General features: G+C 46.5%; 9 protein-coding genes across 9 annotated transcripts; 8 read left to right on the forward strand and 1 right to left on the reverse strand.

Moving 5' to 3' along the window:
* Positions 1 to 482: 482 nt before the first annotated feature.
* On the forward strand, positions 483 to 1668 carry BDV27DRAFT_171724 (uncharacterized protein; the record flags this gene model as incomplete). The annotated part of the gene is made up of 4 exons (XM_032075673.1): positions 483 to 868; positions 922 to 1238; positions 1303 to 1560; positions 1621 to 1668. Exons 1-4 carry the CDS (start codon positions 505 to 507, stop codon positions 1666 to 1668), a joined length of 987 nt encoding a protein of 328 aa, XP_031928371.1. The 5' UTR covers positions 483 to 504.
* A 2791-nt stretch (positions 1669 to 4459) lies between these two features.
* On the forward strand, positions 4460 to 8052 carry BDV27DRAFT_171726 (peroxidase/cytochrome P450 family protein; the record flags this gene model as incomplete). The annotated part of the gene is made up of 14 exons (XM_032075674.1): positions 4460 to 4670; positions 4734 to 4898; positions 4949 to 5057; positions 5111 to 5197; positions 5257 to 5605; positions 5664 to 5935; positions 6003 to 6170; positions 6225 to 6362; positions 6414 to 6449; positions 6501 to 6705; positions 6798 to 7072; positions 7130 to 7346; positions 7398 to 7827; positions 7876 to 8052. Exons 1-14 carry the CDS (start codon positions 4485 to 4487, stop codon positions 8050 to 8052), a joined length of 2814 nt encoding a protein of 937 aa, XP_031928372.1. The 5' UTR covers positions 4460 to 4484.
* A 1513-nt stretch (positions 8053 to 9565) lies between these two features.
* Positions 9566 to 10384, forward strand: BDV27DRAFT_156992 (uncharacterized protein; the record flags this gene model as incomplete). The annotated part of the gene is made up of 4 exons (XM_032072424.1): positions 9566 to 9589; positions 9646 to 10181; positions 10247 to 10254; positions 10302 to 10384. The coding sequence occupies 4 exons, from the start codon at positions 9566 to 9568 to the stop codon at positions 10382 to 10384; spliced, it is 651 nt and encodes a 216-aa protein (XP_031928373.1).
* A 4323-nt stretch (positions 10385 to 14707) lies between these two features.
* Positions 14708 to 16117, forward strand: BDV27DRAFT_156993 (T6SS phospholipase effector Tle1-like catalytic domain-containing protein; the record flags this gene model as incomplete). The annotated part of the gene is made up of 3 exons (XM_032072425.1): positions 14708 to 14759; positions 14812 to 14988; positions 15129 to 16117. The coding sequence occupies 3 exons, from the start codon at positions 14708 to 14710 to the stop codon at positions 16115 to 16117; spliced, it is 1218 nt and encodes a 405-aa protein (XP_031928374.1).
* An 858-nt stretch (positions 16118 to 16975) lies between these two features.
* On the forward strand, positions 16976 to 19030 carry bgt2 (GPI-anchored beta-1,3-endoglucanase EglC). Its single transcript, XM_032064379.1, has 2 exons — positions 16976 to 17351; positions 17408 to 19030. The coding sequence occupies exons 1-2, from the start codon at positions 17157 to 17159 to the stop codon at positions 18656 to 18658; spliced, it is 1446 nt and encodes a 481-aa protein (XP_031928375.1). The 5' UTR covers positions 16976 to 17156; the 3' UTR covers positions 18659 to 19030.
* A 2140-nt stretch (positions 19031 to 21170) lies between these two features.
* BDV27DRAFT_127073 (FAD-dependent oxidoreductase) lies at positions 21171 to 22872 on the forward strand. The gene is made up of 3 exons (XM_032066677.1): positions 21171 to 21674; positions 21746 to 22548; positions 22632 to 22872. The coding sequence occupies exons 1-3, from the start codon at positions 21179 to 21181 to the stop codon at positions 22665 to 22667; spliced, it is 1335 nt and encodes a 444-aa protein (XP_031928376.1). The 5' UTR covers positions 21171 to 21178; the 3' UTR covers positions 22668 to 22872.
* A 544-nt stretch (positions 22873 to 23416) lies between these two features.
* On the reverse strand, positions 23417 to 24683 carry BDV27DRAFT_171729 (zinc finger protein; the record flags this gene model as incomplete). Its single annotated transcript, XM_032075675.1, has 2 exons — positions 23417 to 24418; positions 24459 to 24683. The coding sequence occupies 2 exons, from the start codon at positions 24681 to 24683 to the stop codon at positions 23714 to 23716; spliced, it is 930 nt and encodes a 309-aa protein (XP_031928377.1). The 3' UTR covers positions 23417 to 23713.
* A 957-nt stretch (positions 24684 to 25640) lies between these two features.
* BDV27DRAFT_156997 (uncharacterized protein) lies at positions 25641 to 26294 on the forward strand (the record flags this gene model as incomplete). Its single annotated transcript, XM_032072426.1, has 2 exons — positions 25641 to 25650; positions 25708 to 26294. The coding sequence occupies 2 exons, from the start codon at positions 25641 to 25643 to the stop codon at positions 26292 to 26294; spliced, it is 597 nt and encodes a 198-aa protein (XP_031928378.1).
* Positions 26270 to 27190, forward strand: BDV27DRAFT_127074 (uncharacterized protein). Its single transcript, XM_032066678.1, has one exon. It carries the CDS (start codon positions 26871 to 26873, stop codon positions 27084 to 27086), a length of 216 nt encoding a protein of 71 aa, XP_031928379.1. The 5' UTR covers positions 26270 to 26870; the 3' UTR covers positions 27087 to 27190.
* Positions 27191 to 27218: the final 28 nt, after the last annotated feature.

Here is a 27218-nt window from a genome sequence, read left to right on the forward strand (position 1 = left end):
TTTTTTTTCTTAACCGTGGACTGGGCATTATTGGACAGTTTACATGGTTGATGTCATTCTCTTGGGTAGTAACATGTTGCGCTGAATGACAAATTGCTCCCAAGCGCTGACGTGTCTTTGCATAATTCATATATGCAGCATCCCCCGCAGTCACGAGGCTAACCCTACCCTACCATCGGAAGTCTTGGCTCAATATTAAACAATAAAGAGGCATGGTCTGAAGCAATTCAGTCAGCCTCACCATGACTTCATCATTTCATTCTCATGTTGGTACCAATTAATGGCTCGCCATTCGGATATTGGGCGTCTCACACCTCCTTCACGATCAGAGACTTTCCTTCCCACACAGCATACACCGCAGCAATGTGCTGTCGGCCTTGGGGACAACGAACTGCGCGATTGAGATGAAAAGCAGAGGATGTAATCGCATTATCCTCACCTTGCAATGCCACAAGGTGCGGGATCAATTGAAACGTGACCCTTCAGACATTTGTCCGATGAATCATGGACTATTCCAATGACAGTAACGAAAAGGAGACGTTCATCAATGATATTATCGATGAGATCGTCGATCAATTCCTCTCGGAGTTTAGGCTACACCTAAGTGCCCTGCTGCCCGAAGATTCTCCCGCGCGCCCCGTATCCCACCCTAAGTTTCCAGAGACCGAAGAAGACTACCGGGAATATGCCTGGGGATTTATCGAAACCAATCTTGGGCCTTTTTACCAGCCGGGAGATGCTTTTGTGGAGGAATTGATTCGGAGTGCGGCTGCTCGGGCGAAGGATCTCACACAAGAATATGAGTTGGAGCCAGAAGTCACCCCTAAACTGCTCATCATGGCCTTGTATGACTTTGTCATCCTATGTGGTATGTCTTCTTTTGTCGACATAGACAGGCCCTCTTTTGACTGTTTGACCCAGATGACAGTGGTTCGATGAACAAGGGAGACCGCATCAAGGTGCTTGAAGATACTTGCCAGCGTGTTGCTCAAATCGCCGGTCTTCTTCAGCCACAGGGAGTCTACCTTCGCTTCTTGAACCATAAGAATGATCGAAATTTTGACAATTTGACCGACCAAGAGGATATCCAGGGTAAGATGCGGGCGGTCAAGTATTCTGGGAAAACTCGACTAGGGACTGTGCTCAAGAATAAGATTATCGAGCCTTTAATTTTCGAGAAGGCGAGGTCAAGGCAGCTTGAAAGACCAATAATCACAGTCATCGTAACTGACGGATGTGTGAGTGTTTGCTTATATCTTCTCTGGATTTGGAGGGTCTATACTAAACAGAGTCGGGCGTCAGCCACTAGGTGAAGAAACAACCTGTCTCGAGGAAACTGTCTTGAACTGCAAGAAGCGTTTGGGTGAACTCGGCTTCGAACCGGCGAGCGCCATATTTATCATTTCTCAGGTAGGGGATGATCCCGAGGCGGTGAAATTCCTCACTGGCCTCAAGGCGAGCACAGACTTAGAGGAGATGTTGTATTGCTGTCCAGAGCAGCTAGATGCACAGCGCGACGTGTTCCGCAAGGCTGGAAAAGACAGCCAATATTCTTCCTACGTAAGTCCAACTTTACGAAGACTAGTCTATCTTTCCATTTGCTCACATCTTTTATCACAGCTCATCGGGCTGTTTGAGGCTGCGTTAGTTAGCCAGGCAGACATCTAGGTGAAACGCTCTTTTCCGTAGAAAGTTGTGACACTAGTGCCTGTTAGTGAATTGCAGTGCTGCAATCAGTGCTGCGTGTCATCCTCCAGTAGATGATATCGATGCGACTTTGTTACATGTTGTGTGAGGATAAATACTGATAGGTGCCGTGCACGACACCGTACACAGTTTGGGTGAACCTGGATCAGAAACGGAAAGAGAGGTACATTCGACATGACGGATGACCTCAAGTCATATGCGCATTGCGCCCTTACTTTAAAGGACATGGTCACTCCAAGTTCATTACGCCTTTATGCATGATACTGTGGAAAGACTAAGATGATGGACGATTGATGATTAAGCTTGTATGCAAAGTAGTGTAATATTTCAAGGTTCCTATTGGCATGATAGAAATCGATAGTTCATTGCTTCCTAGCCACCATAAACCACATCAACAACTCAGAACGGACGTCCAATCATTACTTAGAGTAAATGGTACGCGAACCAAAAGGCTCCTGTGGAGCGTAGGGATTACTCTTGGCCTGATCTGATACCTCTCAGCGTTTACTCAGCTCGACATCCTCCGAGGCTTCTAATAAAACCTTCCAGGATGTTTTGTGGCAAGCTGAATATACCATACGTCATGTCCCCAAATAGTCACTCTCTTTCCATGACTAGTCGTACTCACTCTCCCCCTTCCCCCTCATCTCCTCACCTCTAGGTATGCTCATTTCTGGCCCACCTGTATAGCTCACAAGGAGCATCTCAACTCCGAAGACAATTTTCTCCGCTTGGGCCCTCCGTACTAGCGAACATGTCTACATTTCAAAAACAGAACAGCAAGTCTCAAGAAGTCAAGATATATGGTGGTCAGATAGGACCGGCAAAGCAGGAAGCCTCAAACGGTACTTTCATTATAAACCAAGACTCGTCTACATGGCCCTCCAAGATGCACAGCTAATCCGTGATAGTATTAGGTAACAAATCCATCAGTACACAGGGTGGGTCCGATGATTCTACCAGAAATGACAGCCACACCAATCCCAATGCCACCGAGCAAGCGAATGTACATGATAATAGTGATGCGGATTGGGAGATAGTCAGCCGCGTGCGGGATGGCAAAAAAGATAACGACCAGCCGTTCCATGGACATACAGGACATTTTAGTATAGATGTTGGCTGGGGTAAACGGAAACATCGGTTGTATTCGAGTGATTGGAGCCTTGGTCATTATCATCATCATCATCGTCACCAATATGATGATGATAAACATGGCGAGGAAGGTAGTAAAGGTCAGGTTAAAGAATGAGAGAGGCAAAGATTACATTATACCCGAATACAGCTCCTATTCAGGGCTCTTCCCGGGTCGTCGATGACAGTTTAGTACAGTACTAAGCTGTTCCCATTGACAATTGTGTCATAAACATGCTTTATCACGTATTGTGGATACAGTAAAGGGTTTGGAATAACAGAGATTAGAGTAGACTGCTTCCTCTTTTCCCTAGGCCTTACGCTACCAGGCTGCCAACCCTTAAAGTGGACACCGAAGATGTGATAGATAACTAAAGAAAGGTAGAGATATTTTTAGGAGTCTTCTTCCTTAAAATGGTAGACCTTAAAGAGAAGGAACTAGAGTCCCCAGCAAAGGAACTATTATGGGAACCGATTACCAAACAGGAGATCTACCGGTTGCAAGGGGACGCCAGTCTCTGGTAGAGACGGTAACTAGTCATTAGAATAGATCTATAGCAGCCATAAATGACAATTCCTGTATTGCTTTTACATAATAATTATACAGTATCTATCTTAATATTAATACTACTGCTGCCACTGGCTATGTGTCTCCTATGTCTAGTATTATAGAAAGACTATGAATAACTAAAGCAGGAGGTGAGCAAACTACCCAATGTGCCTTGGCGGTACGGATATGCAATCCCCATCAATAAAAGCGCATTAGATAGACTGAAGCAATATTAGGTTTATGCGCCTTTTTAGAACCTCACCAATAGCCGTGCCCTTGTCCGGCAGTGAAGTAGATGATGTATCTGACAAGGGCTGAAGGGTTATAGTAGAAGTGTTATTTTTAAAAAGGATCCTTGGCAAATGCACGGTCGCTGTAGATCTATAATAGCGGATATTCTCCGATCATTACAACTTGCCTGCTAGATAAAAGTCCGCTGACCTTGAATGTACCCTACTTGGTCGCATCCGCGCTCGATGTGTATGGCGGAAGCCCATCTAGCCCTTGATACTAGTTATGTTAGTAAGCATATACCTGCAGGATGCCGGTGGACCATGAAAAAATCTCACGAACAATAGTCCATAATGCTCAATCACAAGGTTGGTGTTAGCCTTGGTACAATGGGTCTCCTAAATTCTGGACTGTACATAAGTCGCGAGACTGACGGATGCGGTGTTCCCTAAGTTTTAGGGTTCAACCAAGATTGGTTGACCCATATGAATGTTTCCAGCTGAGATTTATGTGGTTTGCGTGATGAAATAATTAGTTCTCCCCTTTCGCTCCTCGTATTTGCCATTCCCTTATTCATGACATAAATTTATATTCCGGCCTAATATCACGTCAGATGACGGCTAGATGGTTATGTGGTCGAATTATTACTTGGAACGAGCGACCCAGAAGTGAACTATTGATGGGTTGCCTCAGATGACGAACGGCATTATCCATGGAACACCATCTTTCAGTAGGGAAGGAGTAGCTGTCGTACTGAACCCAGTTGAGGACAATTTATTATATCACCTTGTTTCCCCTCAGTACGATTTGTGCTTATCGGACAGCACAGGATAACCATCACCGCATCTTAGGGTCATTCTCAGTCATGACAGATAAAAGAGAAACAGACCACGGTGGTTCTGATGGCCACCATAGCTTGCTGAAGCTTCTCAGCGAAGCTCGCCAAGACATTGTCAGTCAAGTTGGGCGTATCCTCCCGGATCTGCAAGTCCTCCGGGGCTTGGGATCCACGATTCTCTCGGGTGGAATTATTGACGATCGGCAATATCTCGTAAGAGAGATAACTCGGAGCCCGTCCTTACATCTATGAATAACACCCGCTAACTGCGGTTAGATCGAGGAGATCGTTCAAGTTGCTGCATCGTTGCCGAATGGTTCAAGGCTCCGTGATGGCATCACGGCAGAATTCGTGAAGACATTGTGGAATAGCCTTGACCATCCTCCTGTAGCACAACTGGGAGATGAGTACAAGTACCGTGCTGCAGACGGCAGCAATAATGTAACATGTCTCCACAATCTCCCTTGCAACGATATTTCTAACTCTTGTAGAATCCGTTGTATCCCCAGCTGGGAGCAGCGGGGAGCCATTATGTTCGGAGTGTGACCGCTCAACACCCACGGCCATATGTGCTACCAGATCCCTCCCTAATCTTTGACAGTGTGTTTCCTTGTATCCTAGCGCTAAGAATAGGATCCGCTAATTGTACCAAGCCATTCTCGCACGCAAAGGACCTGCCAAAGAACACCCTTCTAAAATATCGAGCACTCTGTTTCATTTTGCGACGATCATCATTCACGGTCGGTCAAATCAAACAGTATTCGATATTTACTTCATGTGGATCTAACCTTTCTCCAAGATCTCTTCCGCACAGATGATGCTGATATAACAAAACTGAAGAATTCGTCCTACCTCGACTTGGGACCTCTCTACGGCCACAATGAGGATCAGCAAAACCAAGTGCGATCATTTCAGGATGGGCTTCTAAAACCTGACACATTCGCGGAACAAAGGCTCCTCGGCCAGCCTCCCGGAGTATGCGCCTTGATCATTGCATTCAATCGATTCCACAACTACATCGTCAAGGAGCTAGCCCTGATCAATGAAGGAGGCCGATTTAGCCTACCAGCCGGAGTGACACCAGATAGTCCCAAATATGGCCAAGCGCAAGCAAAGCGGGATAATGATCTATTCCAAACCGGACGACTGTAAGCGAGGCCTTTTCGCTGCAGGGTAGGAAATGTGCTCATAGCTGACTACTCGTAGGGTCACCTGTGGTCTATATGTGAATATTATACTGGGCGATTATCTGAGGACTATATTGAACCTGAACACCAACCCGGTAGACTCGGACTGGAAACTCGACCCACGGACGGAAATCAGTGCTTTGAACTCACCGACCGTCCCTAGGGGCACAGGAAACCAAGTTAGTGCGGAGTTCAACATGATTTACAGATGGCATGCTGCCATCAGCAACCAGGATGAAGCCTGGGCACATGAGTTCATGAAAAGCGTGTTTGGCGCAGAAGTGAATCCAGGTATGCAGCTGCCCATAGCACAATCTAATGATATCTCTCTGAACATGCGGTGGTGAAATGGCTTTAGGTACTTTGTCCGTTGATGAATTCGTTGGTGGCCTGCGCAGGTGGTTTGAGGGTATTGACACAGATCCCGCTCGGTGGACGTTTAATGGCCTGCAACGTCAACAGGACGGTAGCTTCAGGGACGCAGATCTCGTGAATATTTTGCAGACTGGGACCGAGTGTGTCGCGGGTGCGTTATTTCCCCTTTCACACGTGCAAGCCTCGACCACTAACTGTTCGGCAGGTGCATTCGGTGCCAACAATATCCCGGAGGCGATGAAGGCTATAGAGATGCTTGGCATCCAGCAAGGCCGGGAGTGGGGATTAGCCACCCTGAACGAATTTCGACATTTCTTCAAGTTGAAAACGTATTCAACGTTCGGTAAGACACATTAAATCCTTTTGGTAATCTTCTTGCTAATGAAACTTATAGAGGAGGTCAACCCCGATCCTGCCGTCTGGGAGGCGTGTAAGTAGCGTAGCTGAGTATTGTATTTAACCAGCACTAAGTAGGCTATAGTAGAGGCACTCTACGGACATCCGGATGATATCGAGCTTTACGTCGGTATACAGGCTGAGGAAGCCAAGAAGCCATGCTTTCCCGGCTCTGGACTATGCCCGAACTTCACTATTTCAGCGACAATATTAGCAGATGCTAATACGCTGGTCCGGGGTGACCGCTTCTACACTGTTGATTACAGTCCTGTAAATCTCACGAACTTTGGGTACGTTTCCACCCGTGATCTCAGTTGTTATCAACATGCAAGGGAAAGGATGTATCAACTAGGTAAAGAGCAACTCTCACTTATTTTAACAGGTTTGCGAACACAGTCCCAGACTTCGCTGTGGCACGAGGCGGCTTGATGTGCAAGCTCCTGTTGCGAGCCTTCCCAGGGTGGTACACTCCGAACAGTGTATATACCTTGTACCCTTTCACAACTCCTGAGCAAAACCGGAAAATCTTCGAAAAGTGCAAAACTGCCGATGATCTGGAGTTTGTTAGGCCAAAATATGAAAACCAGCCGACTGCCGTGACTTCATGGCATGGGGTAACACAGGTTCTAAATAACCAGAAAGCGTTTCGCGTCCCTTGTTAGTTCCCCTCTCATAGCTACTAGCCTTTTAACTTTGATGCTCATGTGTGGGTAGGGGGTCCACATACATACCAGCTTACGCAACACGATTATATGTTAAGCGGCGACTCTTCAGCAAATACGCAGCAGAGGGTGTTCGTGAAGGATTGTTTATATAAGCCAACCGATGGCCTTGAGGAGGTCAAGAAGTTTTACGAAAAAGTGACAATGGACCTCCTACGACAGCACAGCCGTAAGCTTGGTTCAACATACCAGGTTGATATAGTGCGGGAGTAAGTAACCCTAGAAGATTAGTCCAAAAGGCGTTGACCAACTCGGGTTAGCATCGGGAATCTCGCGCATACCAAATTTACGGCGGAGTTCTTTGGCATTCCTCTACGAACCTCCGACAAGGATGACATGACAGATGCTTATACAGAACGAGAGCTGTATAACGTGCTTTCAGACTTGTTTGGATATGTCTTCCTTGACGTAGACCCAGCTCAGTCGTTCAAGCATCGCGTTAGTGCGTCTCGATCGTCCGAGCGGCTTGGGGAAGTTATGCAGAGGCATGTAGCCAGCTTGAACAAACAACCTTTCGCCATTGCACGCGATATTCTAGGCAGCCACAGTGCCAGCTCAAAGGAGTGCGGGTTAGTTGACTATGGACCACAGCTCATTAATAGAGTTTCTAACGGTGGAGGCTCGACCGATGAGGTGGTCTGGACCATTATCCCAACTGCTGCAGCCGCATGCGCTACTCAAGCCCAAGGTGTATGCTTAGTCCTTGAAGATACGGGATTCACTTCTAATAATTCTTAGTGGGCTCAACTGATTGACCTCTATCTATCGGATCCGTATCACAAATATTGGCCTGACATTCAAAAGGCTGCTCGTTCTGACGACAAAGACTCCTTTGAAAAGCTGAAAAAATATGCGCTCGAGGGGTACGCTCGACTCACCACTTGCGATGAAAGAAATACTTTCCAACACCGCTAACATGAGCAGATTCCGTTTATCAACCCCCGCCTTTGGTGTCCTTCGGTATGCAGCCAACGACACAACCATTAACGACGGGGTGCGAGATGTCCCGATCAAGGAAGGGGATACCATATTGGCCGATTTTGTCTCGGCTGGTCGAGATCCAACCAAGTTCCCCGACCCTCAAGCCATCAAACTTGACCGTCCTGACGACCTGTACATCCACCACGGATGGGGACCACATTCATGCCTCGGGCGTGAGATTGTAACTGTTGCGGCAGCTGCTATGCTTTCTGTCTTCGCACGGGCGGAGGGCCTTCGGCGTGCCCCTGGTCCGGCTGGTGTGATGAAGAGCAAATTGGTCAATGGGGTGTTCAAGGTCTATTTGCCTGAGGATGGAACGGAATGGACTCCATACCCTTGCAGTCAGTACTTCACCAGGTAGATGAACATTTGAGTCTTGGCTAATGATTAACTAGACAAAAAGGTCCTCTTTGACAGTTTCTAGGGTATGGCTGCTGGAAAGCGTGGAAGGGACAGAACCCATCAGGATACAGGACTCAATTCCGTAAGTTGGAGGATTCTCGTGAAGAGTACGATAATTTGTTTCTATCCTAGTTCAACTGATGGGGAGATTATTGATTCGGCATGTATCGCATGTCCTTTTATTGTGAAAATAAGTCATTCATGTATTTAAATTATGGATTTCGCTATGTCTCTTTGCCTTGCTGAGAATGAACACGGAGTAAACAAGCTTTCCGAAGGATCGGTTCAATCGTAAATCCCGTCACGATTTATAGCACTGGCCATTTATGCAGGCCATGTATATCCACATTCAATAGATAGACATGATGTTTGATCAGTTGGAATTCATTGCATGGTATTGCCGACCAATGGAAATAGACTATCACTAGGGCCCTGCTCCCTTGATGGGTCGCTGAATTAGGTTATAACCTTTGCGAGATCCATGTTATATGGGATCCTTCTTCTACCTTAACGGCATCACCGCACCATGTAACCTGTGGAAGCCCCACACATCGCATGCATTGTTTTGAGTTCAGGTTTCCCTTGATTCTCATAGGGCTACGAATCAAAATTGCTCATTGGTCAAGGTTCAGAAGTTACATGGTACTCAATCGGCGTTGCCGCGCCAGTACTGTGGGCCACTCATGATGTCAATCCTGCTGCCTCATTTCGGAAACAGACCTAAAGCTCCATACCCTGAACCCATGCTGGATGAAGGTTATCACCTATTTCTGGTAGTTCATTATATCAATTAAGTAATAAGGCCCGCCTAGAATTAGTGTTAGGCCACCTATCATCCGCCCCATCTTTATACATACTCGGAGCGAGCGACAGACAGGTCAATGGAAGGGGGGTATAAGTAGTGGTATGAGACAAGCTCGCGTAGAGGCCCAACAATAGCTGAGCGTCTTGTTATCCTCTTAGCACTCATTCAAAAGTAGTGCTTGCATTTCAGGAACTGGCTGCATTCATTTTATCGTAGGCTTGTCAATTAACTTCATCCCTAATGGGCCTGGTGCGAGATGAGACGGTACGTTCGCTTGCTCTGTCCTATGGTACCACATAATAACCTCTGTCCGAGCACAGTGGATTCCGGAGCTATGGTCCCTTTTTGGCGTCGGGACAGTCATTCTATTGTCTCGTGTTGGGCCACGGTGCTGGTTACACGGTCTCCATCAGCCGGCAGCCGAGGACTGTGTCTCTCTTTTGATTCCCGCCTTCTATACTGTATGTGCGGTCGGTTGCTATCTCGTGTATATCAATGGGAACAAAGTGGACTTCACTCAGGCCGAGATCAATGCTTTAACCGACGAAGAGGCTCGCCGTCTCATTCTTGGAACGAAATGGGAGCTCGTCTTGGCATACTCCTATCCGACCGTTCTCTGGCTCCTGAAGGCCAGTTTACTCCTGCTGTACTGGCGCCTGACTAGTGGACTTGGGCGACATCGCCTCTTAGTCTTGCTTATTGGAGTTATTTGTCTCCTAACCTACATTGGGGTCATACTTAGTATGTCCCTTGCGTGCATTCCGTTCAGGAGATTCTGGGAAATCAAGCCGTTGCCTCCCATCAATTGTATCCAACCACCGAATATCTTCATTGCGTTAGCAGTTTCAAGCGTCTTGTAAGACCTTTTTTTCCTCTCATTGTTGTGCATACCAAGCTAACCTAGGTATGACCGAAGCACAGACTCTGGGGTACGTAGAGGCTGGCTGCGAGGAAGGTCAGTATTGACCTCGATTAGATTATCGCTCTACCAATTATTTTATTGGCGAGGCTCCAAGTCTCCAAAGCAAAGTGAGTTCCTCATACTTCCAGGACGACTAATATGCGGGCAACCGGGATCAAACCCTCCTAACGAGCCAAGAAAATTGAAGATTCTCTGCTTCCTCAGCGCGGGAACAGTCGTCCTTATCACTGCGTAAGCACATATAATGCACAGACTGTTTTAACATGAAAAATACGTCTGATTACTAAAGCTGTATAGAATCGTACGAATCTCAATTACCCTGCGGGAACCAAGCCAGCTCAACTGGAATCGGTGGGTGATTGTGCTCCCCCTTCCCATACCAACTTTACCAGGGTTATATGAGTCTGATATGAGGTTTGTATCTTAGCTGGGGCATGCGAGAAATGTTCGTCGACATTATCGCAGTCTATATCCCAGCCTTTCGCGCCATTCTTCGAAGCCGTTCGCAAAATCGACATAGCTCGGTGTCCAGCGAGTCGAGGGTCGCGATTGTGTGGCCATCCAGTCCATATCATCGACATCTATCACCAGACTTGGAAATGGCGATGGGGGAGGGCATAGAATAGGTCTTTCTTGGTTTAGTTTTGCTAAGTGTTCAATGTGGATATGATTGATTAGGGGTGGCTTTCTCGCGCCATTGCTTGAATTGATGCTTGGGCTGCATGATCTGATTACCTAGGGCAGAAAGGGCAAAACCCAGGTGACCTTGAAAATCTGTGGGAAGGAATAGTTTCCACACCAGACGGGCAAAAGAACTATTACGCTCTGCAGCGGGTGTTTATGTTGACGAAGATAATCCGCAGCAGCATTGGCGCCTTCGACCTCGAAACACTGTGGGCCATCAAACTCCCTTGCGCATCCAATGTCATGCAGAATGCAGGCAACACAGAGCAGACTTTGCCTGTCAGCACTAGCCATTCTGACCGTTCGCGTTGAGCTAACCAACCTGCAAGAAAGCGGCAGACACTGTGATTCAGGACAGAAGGGGGTAGGTGAGATTGGGCTAGCTTGTAGGCGTCTTTGGAGAGGTCATCATCCAAATGCATTTAGGCATGTCTCAACTATTCGAGTTGTCTTTCTCGATAGCTGCAAGTGGTGGACACCTTATACAGATTCAGATGTTTGGTTGCTAGGGTTGACATGAAAATAAAATGTTGTGTCTTTGACTAAGATGACATTACCAATACGGTGGGCTTTTTACCTTGACCGCTTGATCTTATGATTCGACTATGCCCTATGTCATTGTAGTCCCACATTTACGGTGATCTTCCACTGTGACTTGAGCCAGCTTATTGCGAGGTCATCAAACACTGAAAGCCAGGCGAATATGAGGCTGCAAAGAAGCAAATTATACAAACATTATTAACATAAAAAAGGTAAATAATACAGGATATATAAACTAATTATCATTGAATCAATGAATACTTTCATCGAGTCTGGATCCGGGATTTGGACGTCGGGATCGTTCGGCCAGTCAGTACGAAGTGCTATCATAACAGCCTACGGTTAGCACACACTAGGGTGCAGGAGCCCTTCGCGGAGTTTGAGTTGGATTAAGAACAAGAAGCGGTCCTCGAAACACATTATTACTACACCGCAGTGTTGTTGAGATAAGCATAGTATTAGACTCTATATAATCAAACTAAAGCTTATATATAGCTACTAACTAGTAACTACTGTAATATCTCTATTATATAATAAACCTGCATAGATACAAAGCTTTATTCGCACTCGAAGTAAAGTATATAACCAGTTATAATATTTAGTATATTAGCTTATATTACTTTAATACATACTGGATCTGATTATTAATAGTAGCAAAGATTTATTAATCTATAAAGATAATAGAAGCACTATAATTCCCACCTCAAGAGGGTACTTATATATCTCCCGTAATTGTATGGAATGTTTATTTAATTTTATTTTATTTTATTTTCTTTTCTTTTGTCAAGATGTTGTTACATTAAAGCAAACGGCGGTGTAGTAGATTTGACCTGTCCAAGGTTTCCACGCTTGTAAACATAGTAGTGCGTCAAGAGTATTGCAACACTTGATGCAAAGCGTACCGCGTGTCACGGCGCCTGCCTGCCTGCCTGTCTGAATAAGCTTATATATGTGAGTGCAGTACAAAGTTTTGTCTTTGTATCCTAGTCTTTTGCTGATAGCGCCGCGGTTAAAGCTCCTGAATGCGCCCGGGAGCCGCCCCGTGTGACACTTTGAGAGTTATAGTAAAGGGATTCTTCTACGTATTATTAGTATACCAGTTCCCAATATTCGGCTCGTTGACCGGTTTCTATGCCGCTAATCGGTTGGCATAGCAGAACAACATTCTACTACTATATTAATTTATAGTTATATATTTAATTACTATAATTTAATCTACTTTAGTATATAGCCAACTATAGTTAAAGAGGTTAATGAAGGAATTTTATACTTCGTACCTTAATCTTATTAAGGTTAGTTAGGTTAGGTTTATAGCTCTAGAGTTGATCGGTAGATAGTTAACCACACAACGTTAAATTATTAGATAACTTTAGTAGTATTTATACTCTATAACTAGACCTTCTAGTAGGACAGCGCGTTACTTGGTAAATATTTCAGATCTAGGCCTTTTATTTACCCTAATCTTGGTGGTGTGGTAGGCGCTTGAAATAATGGTGGTCTTTTGACGCGGTACGCGTCGCGCCATGTATTGCAATACTCTTGCCCCATTGTTGTATGTTAGACGCGAGGGGGTTATATTAGCGGAATGGGTGAAGTTTAGATAGGTTCAGGCAGTTTCAGAGAAAGGAGGGTGAACGGGGTGAAAATAAAGCATCAGAATTGCTCAAATAAAAAAAGAAAAGAAAAGACATACAACAGGAGGGATTCGCTGGTGGTCACCCACCCAACTACTAACCTCCCGGCGTGTGGCTTAAGTACGGCTGAGCGGACGGGAAGCCCTGTTCTCCACACCCTATGGTCGTATGTACTAGATTATCCTAAGAGCTGGCTTATAAAGTGCTAAATGTTATTGTCTCTCGTCCGTACACGGTGAAGGTTAACCATCTGTATGCGTCCATATCATGCGAGATCATGAAGCAATTGGGTCATCAATGGGGACCCTCCCTCCCGACCCCTAAAAAATCTGCGGGAAGGAATACTTTTCACGCCAGGATGTCTTGATAGATGAAGAGTATGTCCAGCTACAATTGAAGAGAGAGATAGTTTGCTTTATAGAATCAATAGGTGCTATATTTACTATACCTTGTTCTTATATAATTCGCAGGTTTCGTTTATACAACTGTTCATTCACTATTGTCAACAGTTAAGCTTACTATGGTCACATCTGCCTATTCCTTTTGAAACTTGCAACTAAATGCCCACACCATATATAACACCCAATAATGGCTTATCTACGATCGTAACGCTGAGCTGATCCATCTCTGCACCTGAGCCTAATACCTAGCGGATCACTTGGTATACTGGATCGGGCAGGGTTTCGAAGCATACTCACTAATTGTTTCAAGACACAAGCACATAAACATAACTATCACCAGAATCCGGATATCTCCCTGCAACCATCGAGTCAACCGGTTGGAGCTTCCGCCATGGAAATGCCACAGTAACTGGGTAGCATCTAGGATACTGCGTCGGCCACGCTAGACAACTACCCCTTCCCCACGGTGATCTCCACTGGTGGCGATCAATACGCCTTCTTGGGGTACTTGATGCCCCAGAATAATTATACCCAGCGAGTTGATCCCACGATAGATGAGTCGTGGGATCCTTTCATAGCGTACGTTCTTGTAGAGCACATGGGGTTTGGCTTATTGTAGCCAAGTTAGCACTCTGTATATTGTGCCAAATTGTCGACACACTAGTCTGGAATATACTTTATAACCATAATCTCGACCTTACTTTTATCCCTTGACAAAGAACCATTCCAAGGTTTCGCGTACTTTTCCTTAATCTTATTTTCCCTCGTATCACAAGCTGGGTGGCTGCAAAACCAAGAAACTACGCAGCTTTAATTGTTAACTACATATGATAATACAGTTAAGGCATCCTCACGTCAGCTTAATCATACATTAAACGTGTATTAAATTCAATGGACGATTTTAAGTCACGCCATGTACGCTTCATTGGATAATGATGTGGTTTATTCCGTGCGGTACCGTGGATCTAAGGTTGATGATGATGATGATTCGATGACAGGTTCGTATCCGATAGAGGTCAATGCCATCACCACCAGCATCTGCAGACTTTAGTCGAAATCTAGATCCCTTTTAGTGATCATGAGACTAAGGAGAGCTGAAACTGAGTTTATAGATAAATACCTATTACTGTGCAATCTACCTTCTGTGAGACGTGTTCGTTTCATCAAGTACAACAGAAAGCTATTAAATGCACATAATACAATGTCGGATATTACCCGTTGTTCAAGTAAACGGCTTATTATTTGCTGTGATGGTATGTCTTCACTGTATCGTACTAAAATGGTTATTAATGTCTTCTTCTACAGGAACCTGGCAAGACTCAACAGCAGACTCGAGCAAGCCTGCTTCCAACGTAACGCGGTTCAGCAGAGCGTTAAGCCCGATTGCGATTGTCGAGAAAATTGGTCAGAAACACGAAATCCCCCAGATTGTTTACTATCAAAAAGGTGTCGGGACTGGCCTGGGAGATAAATATTGGGGTGGTATGTCTGAGCGCCTTCACTTGCCTCCTTCACGAAGAAGTTCCGCCTTTTCTTTAATTTTCTTTATTTTATTCGATTTTATTTTATTTATCGGTAGTTCTCAATTGCATATTAGCAAGTCTAATAATTACAATCTACAGGCGTAGCAGGCTTAGGTCTAAGCGCCAACGTCCGCGCAGCATACGGCTTCCTGGTCGACAACTACAACGAAGGCGACAAGATCTACTTCTTTGGCTTCTCACGCGGTGCATACACGGCACGCGCTGTAGCAGGGCTAGTCTGCCAATGGGGTTTACTAACACGACGAGGGATGGACAACTTCCCGACCGTGTACGATGATTTTTACCAAAAGAAAGCAGACGATTATACACCCGAGCTGCGACGAGCACTCGGCTTCCGAGATCCACTGCCTCGGTTTACGGTGGAGATCATCGGGGTTTGGGACACGGTCGCATTCCACCAGACATGGTTAGGGGCTTGCGTGGGTGAGAAGCTCGAGTTCCGGAATACGATTCTCTCCGAGAATGTAAGGTATGCGTTTCATGCGTTGGCGCTCGATGAGGAGCGAACGGCGTACCAGCCGACGTTATGGAATCTTCCAAACAAGAGCCACGGACAAGAACTGTTGCAGGTTTGGTTCTCGGGGGTGCATACGGATGTTGGGGGTGGGGGAGATGATCCGCGACTTTCGAATATTACGTTGGCGTGGATGATAGCGCAGTGTATGAAGGATGAGCAGTTGAGTTTTGATATTGAGGGATATTTGTTTGACTTACCTCCCTGTCCGATGGAGAAGGAGATCGCATCGTGGGCGACAAGTTTGGGTAAGACAGAGAAATGGAGTTTCACGCGGTCTCTGGAGGGGATTCTGGGTGGTATTTCGAGACGGACCCCTCTTGCTTATAAGCCTGTTGATTCGGGGATCACTAATGAGATGATTCATACCTCGATTGATGATCGGAACTTGGCCGGCGCTGAGAAATGGCCTTGTTCTGCGTTGAAGGCACGCAAGGATCCTGATAGTTGGTTTCTAGCGGACGGTAGAGTCATTGTTGAAACGCCGTTATTGAAGATGGAGGACTATATGAAAGGACGGATTCGAACTGTGCATGTTGATCAGCAGGATTAGTTGATGATCAATTGGTATTTTTATTTAATCAATCTTGTATAATCATATTCAGACTATGCTTCCATATGATACCGAGAACATATCATATACATTCAGTGATCTATAAATAACTTCCCCTAAACTAGTATTTTAGTGATAGATGAGGTGGAAATAAACCTTCCAGTTACAGCCCCCTTTGATATTATTTGGGTAGGAGGAATTATGCATTAGGAGGCCATCCAAATGAATGTGTATAAATAGTAAAGAGGATATTTCCATTAATATCCCATATGGCACTATTTCCACATAGAACTCCAAGAGCCCGACTAAGAACGGCGTCCGACCCACTCACAATTGGAAAGCAGAGAATCGACCCCGTCTAGAATACAATTAACCGATTAGGGCCGGCATCCCCATCCGAGATTCGAATTCTGGTTGGTTCTGGTTTATGGGTTGACGGGTGGTCAGTCCATGGAACCGTGCGGATATCCCTGTTAGAATTGACAGAGTAACCCATACTTTTGACGAGAACAATATGTTTCCATTGGTGAGTCTGTGAGGGGAATCTCCAGGGTCAGGGGTATTCATGCAGGTACGTACGTGTCTCTGAGAAATCAGATCGCAAACCCCCATTCTGATTGGTCATAACCACCCCACCAATTAGGATATGCCGTGGATTCGATTGACCCAATCTGCAACAATTCTATCTTTAGATCCAATCGGCTTTCGGTAGTACCTGAACAAGCTCCGGCTAGCCAGTCAAATCCAACGCGCAAAGATCCACCAAGACCCACAGTCAGTCTAGAACCATATCGATTTTTGCCTCCATCATTTTCTTAATCTTTGTGTGCTTCTTCTATTCCTTATTCCTCTCCTTCTGCTGCTTCTGCTTCTTTTCCCTCTTTCTTCCATCTTCATCCCCTTCTCTCTTTTTACTACAGCTCTCTCTTGAACTTGTTGTTTTTTTGTCTTCAAGTTTGTTCCTTCTTTTTAGTCCTACTGTGACTTTCCTTTTGTTTTTTAGAACCATTCTACAGTCTTTACTCAATTCCTCATCAAAATGCAATTGACACACCTTCTTGCCTTCGCCCTGTCGCTCGCTACGTCCGAGGCCGCCTACAAGGGCTTCAATTATGGTGCTACCAAGTCTGATGGCAGCGTCAAGTCTCAGTCCGATTTCGAATCGGAGTTCTCGACCGCTAAAGGTCTGGTTGGCACTTCGGGCTTCACCAGTGCTAGATTGTACACCATGATCGTGAGTGACGTGATCATCAAGCAGGAAGCGGAACCCGTGTGCTGACTATCATGTAGCAAGGTGGTACTACCAACTCCCCCATTTCCGCCATCCCCGCGGCCATTGCTGAAAACACCTCCCTGTTACTGGGTCTTTGGGCCTCTGGTGGTGGTATGGACAACGAGTTGGCTGCCCTCAAGTCGGCCATCTCCCAATACGGTGACTCCTTCGCCAAACTGGTCGTGGGTATTTCTGTTGGTAGTGAAGATCTCTACCGTGCCTCTTCGGAGGGTGAGAAAGTGAATGCCGGCATTGGAGTTGGCCCCGACGCCCTTGTCTCGTATATCAAGGAGGTCCGGTCCATCATCTCTGGCACCGCCCTGAGCAGCGTCCCCATTGGTCACGTCGACACTTGGACCGCCTGGACCAACGGCTCCAATTCGGCCGTCATTGACGCTGTCGACTGGTTGGGTTTTGACGGCTACCCTTACTTCCAGAGCTCCATGTCCAACTCCATCTCGGATGCCAAGGCTCTCTTCGATTCCTCTGTGGCTCAGACGAAGGCTGTCGCTAATGGCAAGGAGGTTTGGATCACCGAGACCGGATGGCCCGTCAGCGGAAGCACTCAGAACCTCGCCGTCGCTTCCGTCGCCAACGCGAAGACCTTCTGGGATGAGGTGGGATGCCCCTTGTTCGACGAGACCAACACCTGGTGGTACATCCTTCAGGACGCCAGTCCCACCACCCCTAACCCCAGCTTCGGTGTGGTCGGCAGCACTCTGAGCACCACCCCGTTGTTCGACTTGTCTTGCTCTAACAGCACTCGCCCATCTACATCCGCTTCTAGCTCCGCTGCTAGCTCGGCTATTCCTTCTGGCTCTGCTGTTCCTTCTGGCTCTGCTGTTCCTTCTGGCTCTGCTGTTCCCTCTGGCTCTGCTGTTCCCTCTGGCTCTGTGAGCCCTTCGTCGTCCGGAATCGCTGCTAGTGTCACTCCCTCTGCCACACCCAGCTTCACGGTCGGCAAGGGATTCCATCCATCCAACTCCTCCGCTGCTGCCCACTACTCCAGCGCTTCGGTCAGCGGCTCGGCCTTCCCTAAATTCACCAAGACCGCCAGCGCATCCTCGTCTGCTTCGACCAACGCTGGTAGCTCTTCTGACTCTAAGTCGACCAACTCTGGCAGCTCCTCTTCTGGCTCTTCGTCGACCAACTCTGACAGCTCCTCTTCTCCCTCTTCTTCCACTCTTGCCACGGGTGGTGCCAGCTCCGTCTCGAGTTCCATCTTCGGTGCTCTGGTTGCTGTCTTTGCATTCGTGGTTACTTTGTAAGAAACAGCCTTGGTCATGATCCCGATCGATAGCTAGATGCAGACAACCCTCGGCTCTATTTACAGTTGGCGGTTTTTTTAAAGTATATATATATATTCGCTCGTTCTTTTTGTCAAGGAGAGAAAGTTCCACATATACACTAGCAATGTTGTTGTGAATAGACTTGTTTGTTTTGGCCCTCACCTTGCACTTTTGCGCCTCCATTCTTGATGTGTATTATTAGACTAGATTGATTAGACTTCTTCTGCTGGCTCGAAGAGTAAAATGAATATGGACATGAACATGAATTCGCATTGTCGGTGGTGATCTTTCTAGTGACCTTTCCCTCACATGTATCACTTTGCAACCGCAGAATTTGAAATCCATCACCCACCGCCAGGGATTGAATGTACCCGGATAGAACCATGGAACATTTACTTTCAACATCTCCGATCTAACAAGTTGTAACAATGTTGGAGTAGATGGTGACTACTTGCGACAAAAGATATAGCCAATCCCATGTATAAATAGCTGTCCATGCTAATGTGGCATTAAAATATACGACCAAAAAAAAAAAAAAAATTTGCGGTTCGAAATAGACCCTATGCACGGAGTACATATGGATAGATATATTCTGCTTAAGAATATGAACCAAGATGATCCCAGGCGTCTATATTGAATTAGATGTATCATATTCAGTTAGCATCCATCACAAACTAATAGCTGAAAAATATAAATTACCACACATTGCAAATACCCACAGAGTTTCGAATTTACCGTACAACCATTAAACTAGTCGGTGACTTCGCAAATATGTAAGTAACTTACTCGTAATCCGGAATAGCCGAGTCCACCCACTTGGCCAACTTCAAAGCATCAGCCGCACCGAATTCAGCTCGCCACTCTACCATTTCACGGCCATATCCTTCGCTTTTAGGTTGGTAGCCTAAGGGCGACGGGACTTCAGGCAACTGAATTTACCATGGGGATCCAATGCTACTTTCCGATTTACGAACGTGCTGTGTCTTTGCGGGGGACATGTTCCTTGACGACCATTGTTTATACTGCTCCCTCTGCACCCAGGACAAACTGTTGAAATATGGCGGCTCACTGGTCGAGCTGAGATCGTAATGCGTGTTTCTCAATTTCATCCCATTTAGCATAGCTCTTCTCTAAGAGACGGAGCTCTCGTGGACCCTTGACGTCAGGAAGAAGTAGCCACCACCTTTTTCCAGACAACATTGGGCTGGTTTGGTAAATTCAGAATTCACATGAGCAGACTGGATGCTGTTCGAGGGTAGGTGAGAATATATAAGCGTTTGAAGGCGTGCACTGGAGCTCTGGCTGAACGCTCGGGTCTTGAGGCACCAGATAAAGGGTACTTTTGGTATAGTGTTGTAAGGTGCAAAACGATTGTGTTGATCTCTGTGGGTATATTTGTATATCATTCCGTTCTACGAGTTTTGCCAGCCGTATATATGATTAATATAAGGCAGTAATATAAAAGCCTATCGGTACCATACCATACCATACAGGTGCAGCTTCAGCTGAATGTCCTTCCCTAGAGCCTTTTCTTTTTCCTTTTTTTTTTTCTTTTTTGCTCTAGGTTTTATTTTGTTTATTCTTGCATGTGTGGGTATTGGCCATTGCCAAACTAGGCGCCTTTATTTGAAAAGATATGAACTGCAAGGAAGAGGAATCCCGTAGTCATCTGTCCCTGATATCTTATGGCTCCACTACGTAGATCGAGCTGATCGTTTGTGGAGTGGTTCGCTTACGGTTCGCGAGACTACAAGATTCGTAAAAAGGATATGATATAATACAACCAACACCACCACCACAGGGAACAGCACGATCTTTTCGCAGTAGAAGAAGCCGAGTGTTGAAGAGCTTAAAAGCGATTATCCGACTGATCAACGGGTTTTTAGTACTAGGTGGATCCAATTCAGATCGGCGCGAATTAGTTACAATACCGTAATTATATCGAAATACTAAAAACAAAATCTAGATCAATATTTTCATGAATTTATACGAAGCGACTCGGCCGCAATTAGGTCTTGAGTCTTGAGAGATATGTAGGTATACTACACAGTAATAGAGTGGCACACTCTACTCGGGTTTTCCAGGTTCGGGGCGGGTTTTAGCCCTAGAACCCGGAACCCTGAGCGGGTTCAGGTCGGGTCCAGCGGGGAACCTGTGCCAAATAGAGAAGGGCATGAGTAGCTAGCTGCCTTATCGTTGATAGCAGATTCCTCATCACTACTACTCAAGCTTTGTCTCTCAGCCTCTATCCAAAGCCGCGCTAATGTTACGATTCCTGCCAACAACCTGAGGGACTGCTCAACCTCAAGATGGGCCATCAAGAGCCAAGTTCCCGGGAGAGGTCGCTAATACTGAAGGGGGGTAAAGTAAATTTCCCGAAGCCGGCCGACAGTCTGAGTCATCTCGGACTTGTTCGCTGGCAAAAGATGATCATGCTTTCCGTGTCTACTTTTATTTGATAGAATACAACGAACTTGCTGCAAACTCCGAACACCTATTATGGCTTTATCTGCAGCAAATTCACGTCTGAGGATAATTGTCATAGGGGCCGGTCCTGCTGGTCTCTGCACGGCCACGGCCTTGAGGCAAGAGGGCCATAGTGTTACCGTTCTCGAGCGGCGACGAGATACACAGCCCCTTGGCCACGCCTTAGTAATCCAGCCAGCGGCGGTCAGGGCACTCCAGTACCTAAAAGGGGCAGACAAGGCTTTTAGCAGTGTTAGTGTTGACGCAGGGGCGCTACGCTGGTGGTCGTATAAGGATACCAAGCCCTTCGCGACCCCCGTACCAGCTGAAACCCTGTCACGTGCGGAACGGAGATTCCAAACTGACCGGCCCTCCGTACAAAATATACTACATGAGCTTGCAGTTGCCAATGGTGCCGAGCTTCTTTTCGGGAGAACTGTGCAAGGGGTTCAAGATCTCGGGGCAAAGCCAAGGCTTTGGACTACGGAGGGAGAAAAGTTTACCGCGGACTTAATTGTAGCAGCAGATGGTATGTCCGACCTTGGCATCATAGAAGCTGCGTTAAGTGTACTTATAACCGACCTACCTACCCTGATATAGGTATCAAATCTGCTACCCGCAAAATCCTCTTTCCAGCACGGGATGTCAACCCAATTCCATTGAGAGAGTCTATCTTCCTCACAGGCGCGCCCATCTCTCAGCTCGCCCAGGACCCTCGAATAGCGCCATGGCTCGAACCAGGAACCAAACATGGTATATTAGGGCCCGATCGGTTTGTTTTAAGTCGGCCCATGCACGGTGGTCTCCTCGGGGTGCAGTTTATTGACGTCGACCATGCGGATCCGGGCCCGGTGGATGGCAACTGGAATACGCCAGCCGATATTGGTTTACTCCGCACGCGTTTCTCTGATTTTAATATAACAACGAGAGCATTCTTAGAGCATATCCAGCACGCAGAGAAATGGCAGATGGCTACGGGGCCCGAGCTGGGCACGTGGCGAAGTGCTAGTGGTCGTATCGTGCTGCTCGGCGATGCAGCCCACGCCATGTTACCACATGCCGCCCAAGGTCTCAGCCAGGGAATTGAAGATGCTTTGAGTCTGGCTCGCATGCTGCGCTGGGCGTCGAAATCGGGCGGTAATGGTGTTGATATCCCGGTTATAACGAAGGCGTGGGTCAACTTACGTAAGCCGCGAGCCGACCTTTTCATGAAACAGTCCATAAGAAACGCAAAAATTTGGAGTCTACCAGATGGGCCGGAACAGGAGGCAAGGGACGAGAGGATAAGGCGGATGGGAACTCTCCCACCACCGAATCTCGACGGCGTGGAAATGGACATGGCGGCTGATCGGAACTCGCCACAATTTCTCAAATGGGCGAGGGATTATGATGTGGTACTAGAGGTACGTACCAGAGCACCGTGATCTGTGCAACGGGTCTTTCATTAACTTGTGGTCATACTAACGTTATTATGTTCTCGTTTCAGGGCGAGCGAGCAATGGAAAAGGTCTTATCGCGGTAAGGGGCTTCCCTCAGAAAGTCTTGCCCTATTCCGTAGCGCAGTGGACGTGATATATACGATCGGTTTAAACATAAAATTATCCGTCGCGGGATGGTACGGCTAGCATAATACCATTGCGACGACCCTAGCTCCATTAGTTTGGGTTGTGTTCTCACACATGCCCTTACTTACTCACAATTATCTTACAAACAATAGTAGCAACGCACGGTAAAACTAAAACAGAACAAACTATATAGACCAAACTATATAACAAACGCCAGCATGTAGTACGCCCCATCAAATTCAGAAAGATACCATGTTCTCAGTAATCAACTATGGGGGCCAGCCACACTTGGGGTAAGAAACACAGCTGTCAAGTCTATTCGGCATCCTCGAGAATTTCTTCTACGCTCGGTCCGAGATGAACGGTTGATTTCATCATAGTGACCCATTCGTTAATGTCGCGCAGGAATCGACGAGCAGTTCCAACTTGGATTCCTCGCTGAACGAAGCCAGAGTCCGAGTCTTCGAGGATCAACTCAAGATCTAGGCGATTTTCCAAGATTGACCTGGCATACTTTCCGGGAATCAGCTTTATATGCCTCGTCAGTGGCACGCGACTCCAGCCATTTTCAGTATTCCCTCACGGCTGTTTCACGATGTCCGGGAATCACAAGATGCTTGTCAGGTAAAGACCTGGGAAGGGATGAAGTAGCCGCTAAAGCACGCACTGTTTGTACTGGCAGAACATTGATACTGATCGGAGGATATGTTAATCCAGATGTTAAAGCATCGGCTTTTTTTTTTGGATTTTCTTCCCATCTGACTTTCCAGAACCACGTCTCGACGGATATCACCAGGAACGTTATCATGGCCCACACTATCAGGAAATCAGTGCCTTATCGATAGTCATGAAGTTACCTGGCAATAGTTCTCTCAGAACTAACGAAGTATCGCTTATGTGTCGACTGTAAAGTTGCTAGATCTACTGAGTGACAGCATATTTCCAGCCAGGATCTGTCTAGTCTGCGCTAGGTTCAAGCCTGCATTCGCTGCAAACACGGTATTCATTTCTTCGTTATCTCGATATATTCAATGAACTGCTTGGCAAGGCCAAGTCGACTCTCTGTCTCATCCTTATAGAGTTTATGTGCCAAATCCACAGAGGTCTGCAAGTACTGTCGGCGAAAGACAATCCACAGTGTCGTGTGCGGTCGTGGATAGAAGGGGTCATTTCTGTGAAACGCCTTGGCAGCTTGCTTGACACCTTCAAGATCCATAGAAATGGAACCACAAAGATCAAAATCTAGCATCCACAGGGTGTGATTTCCCAACACATTCGTCACGGCAGTGGTGCTGTCATCGTCCGAGGTTGACGGTGGAGCCAGAACAAATTCGATATCGTTCCCGTCAATCTCGCCCAGCCAATGCAGTGTGGCTAATGCTTCTCCCATCATGGCAGCATAGCATTCGATGTGATCGGAAGGAATCCCCAGTTCAACAATCTGATCCAGGTGGAGTGGATAGTTTTGCAGCGAAAAGCCTCTAAACCTTGAATTCACATTCATTGCCGTTCCGTAAGTTCGTGTGCGGCCAAGGTATGGCCTGATCAAGCAGGCTTGGTTGCTTGTACTAGACAGTATCTGGTTGCTGATTTCTGGAGGACAGTATCTCTCTACGAGAAGTGCCCTTACATTCTCAGGAAACGGTGGGATACGTTCGGAGGAGATGGCATTACAGGGTGAGTATCCGAGTGGGAAACGCGTGAGATTCTTGCGGGGTCAGGAAGCTGTAACATTGTGGGATGCGGACTTGAGGCTGTATGAGCTGATCCTGATTGCAGATCTTAGTGCGTGATAATTTGAGAAAAGTGTCAAGTGCTCGCTTGTGCATCACAAAGTCGTTTGCGAGTGACCGGGACGGCCCTCCATCCTCTCGTTTGATTGCAGGGCCGTCGAGACTTTTAGCCCAGACAGTGCCACAGGCTCCTGATCCGATCCTAATGTAGTTCGCGTGAGAATCTTGCTTGGTGGTCATGACAGTTCCAATGATTTTAGTGAGATGGTGGACGATATGAAAGTGTTCTTCGGGGAGTTACGAAGTAAACTGTGACTCATGGATGATCAAATACAAGCATCATTGTGTGTCATGTATGAACCTCGAGATTCTGTGGAACTGCTTGGTAAGCTATGTGGCCTAATCCTAATCCAAGGCCGTAATCCTTCACTCGAACTTCACCTCTTCTTCATTAGTTGTCGCCTAGTAAATTAATGCGATTCACAGCCCCGCGTGCATAGCCCCCACTGACAACTGGCCCTATTTATCTCACAGTTCAAAAGGTCTATAGACATCTCTTTTTTCACACAGAAACTTTACACCACTGTTGACAAGCGTACCTTAGACTCTTCCATACACATTTCCTGTTTCTAATTCAACAGAAGTGGACTCCGTATATAATAGGTTCTGATGATTCTAAGTTCGCCCACGCAGCTCTCCCAACAGACGCACACTCTATTCGTCTTCTAACATTCGAAGATACGGCGGCAACTGAGCCTCTCAGATTCACCTTAGAAGTGTACAAACTTTCAGATAAACCCGTGTACAATGCACTTTCTTACGAGTGGGGAAATGGCCCTATAATGAGCTTAGAGCCGAGTATCTGGTATTCCAAGAACCGTTTCTCCAATACTGGTTATTATTGGAGCGGCTGTTCGATCCCCATATTTACTTTTATATCCTGCCTCCATTAGGTCTATAGAAGATATACCTCGTACAGTCAGGTTGCTTAAAATATGAATGTGCATAAGAATATTCTCGACCAGACACCACATACTACTTTATGAAACCCCATCACTCTTCGACCCAACATAGGATGATATCAGCGATCGCGCCCGAGTGGGGCTTAGCACGATTTAGCGCTCCCACCCAGCAGTGCTATAAACAAGGCCATCCCCAATCGCCGACCTAAATCCCCTTGCACATCATACTCCCAGAATGTCCTCATGTAACTCAACCCCAGCCACCTCCCTACCCATAGATACATACTAAGGCGCCCTAATAGTCTTCTACACAGATGTCGATCGAGGCGCAAAGCACTACCAAATTCCCCATAGCCTTTCCCTTGATCAAACAATCGAGATACTACACAATCACCGCTTATTGGCCGAGCAGATCTGGCCGTTGATGACTGTCAAAGTCGTAGATAGCAATGTAGCTGCTACTACGGTCGCTGTTGAATCTGCTACTCTTAAATTCAAAGCCACATTTACCAATCTTGACAATGGTGTCTCCTTACAGGAGGAAATAGTTATGGGGTTTGGTGTTCAGGTTCAGTGGACCGTGGTTGATCGTTTCAGCCAAAATGTATCTTTACTGGTACAATTTCGCGAGGAGGATTTGCGTTCAGGTGCATTGTTGGAGGAAAATGTTCGTGCCTCGTGTCTCAGGGTTGTAGATCGGTTTCTGAATTTTGCGGATGAATTTAATCCGAAGACGAAGTTTCTTATTGAGTTTTTGGGAAAGGTGGCTAGTGGGGAGATATCGATGGATGATATTAAAATTATGAGTAGGGGATACGGCGACACTGAAAGACTTAAAAGAGGAGTGATTCATTTAGATCTGTTAGGGCTAATGTTCGGCCCGTCATAAGACTCCTCTCTTTGTCACGGGGTGGACTTCACCATGTGTATAAAGAGAAAAGCATACAGTGGTGGACATAGTAATGACCAGGGCTGATAATGAGGGGAAATAAACAAGAATAATTAAGAATAATACTCGCCAACAACAAGCCCATACACCACCATCTGAGGATACATCACAAGAATGGCCCTTCTCGCCTCCTCCACCTGTCCACCATCTACTACCAACCCCACATCCCAGAAAAGATCGATCTGATGGTACACCCAGAACCGACACCCTTGTCCCGCATCATTAAATTCATAAAGATGCCGTTTCTCCTTCACGAGCAAATCGACAAAATCGCTGACCTTCAAACCTCCCCGGACATCAAAGTTGTGCGACTTTAGTTGCTGTGCCTAAGCGGAGACCATCCACGCGACTGACAATGAGGATTCTTTTAGAGCCGCCACGATTAACCGTAGCAGGGATGGTATAGGAGGGTGTCATGTCTAAGCGGATGTAGCTGTTTCGCTGGTGGAGAGGTAGATGCTCCAGTGGTTCCCTCCTTGGGGGAGGGGCTCGTGAGCGACAGCGGAGAGGGTTAAGATGGGCAGGTTGAGGATTGCCTTCTTTACTTTAGAGGGGATGTATTGGATAGGGTTGAATGGATGCTGTTGGGTGTTCATGTTGCTGTATTGTGGTTTCTGGAGTAGGTTCTTTTTTTTTCGTTTTTTGGTGTTGAGCAGTAGAGTGGTAATATCGTACACTACAGTTATGTGTGAATCCCGGCGAAGGGTTCATCGGATCCGAATAGTCAGGTGAAGATAATCTGGGCGTCTGTGAGGGAAGACTGGAAAACGACCTGTGGTACGGAGTAGATCACAAGGCTGTCATCTGCTCTTGCCGTCGCGTAATATTGATTAGTCGGCAGTCAGCTGTGTGCTTATACTATAG

This window comes from Aspergillus caelatus (genome assembly GCF_009193585.1).
Source record: "Aspergillus caelatus strain CBS 763.97 unplaced genomic scaffold BDV27scaffold_71, whole genome shotgun sequence".
NCBI classification, from domain to species: domain Eukaryota; kingdom Fungi; phylum Ascomycota; class Eurotiomycetes; order Eurotiales; family Aspergillaceae; genus Aspergillus; species Aspergillus caelatus.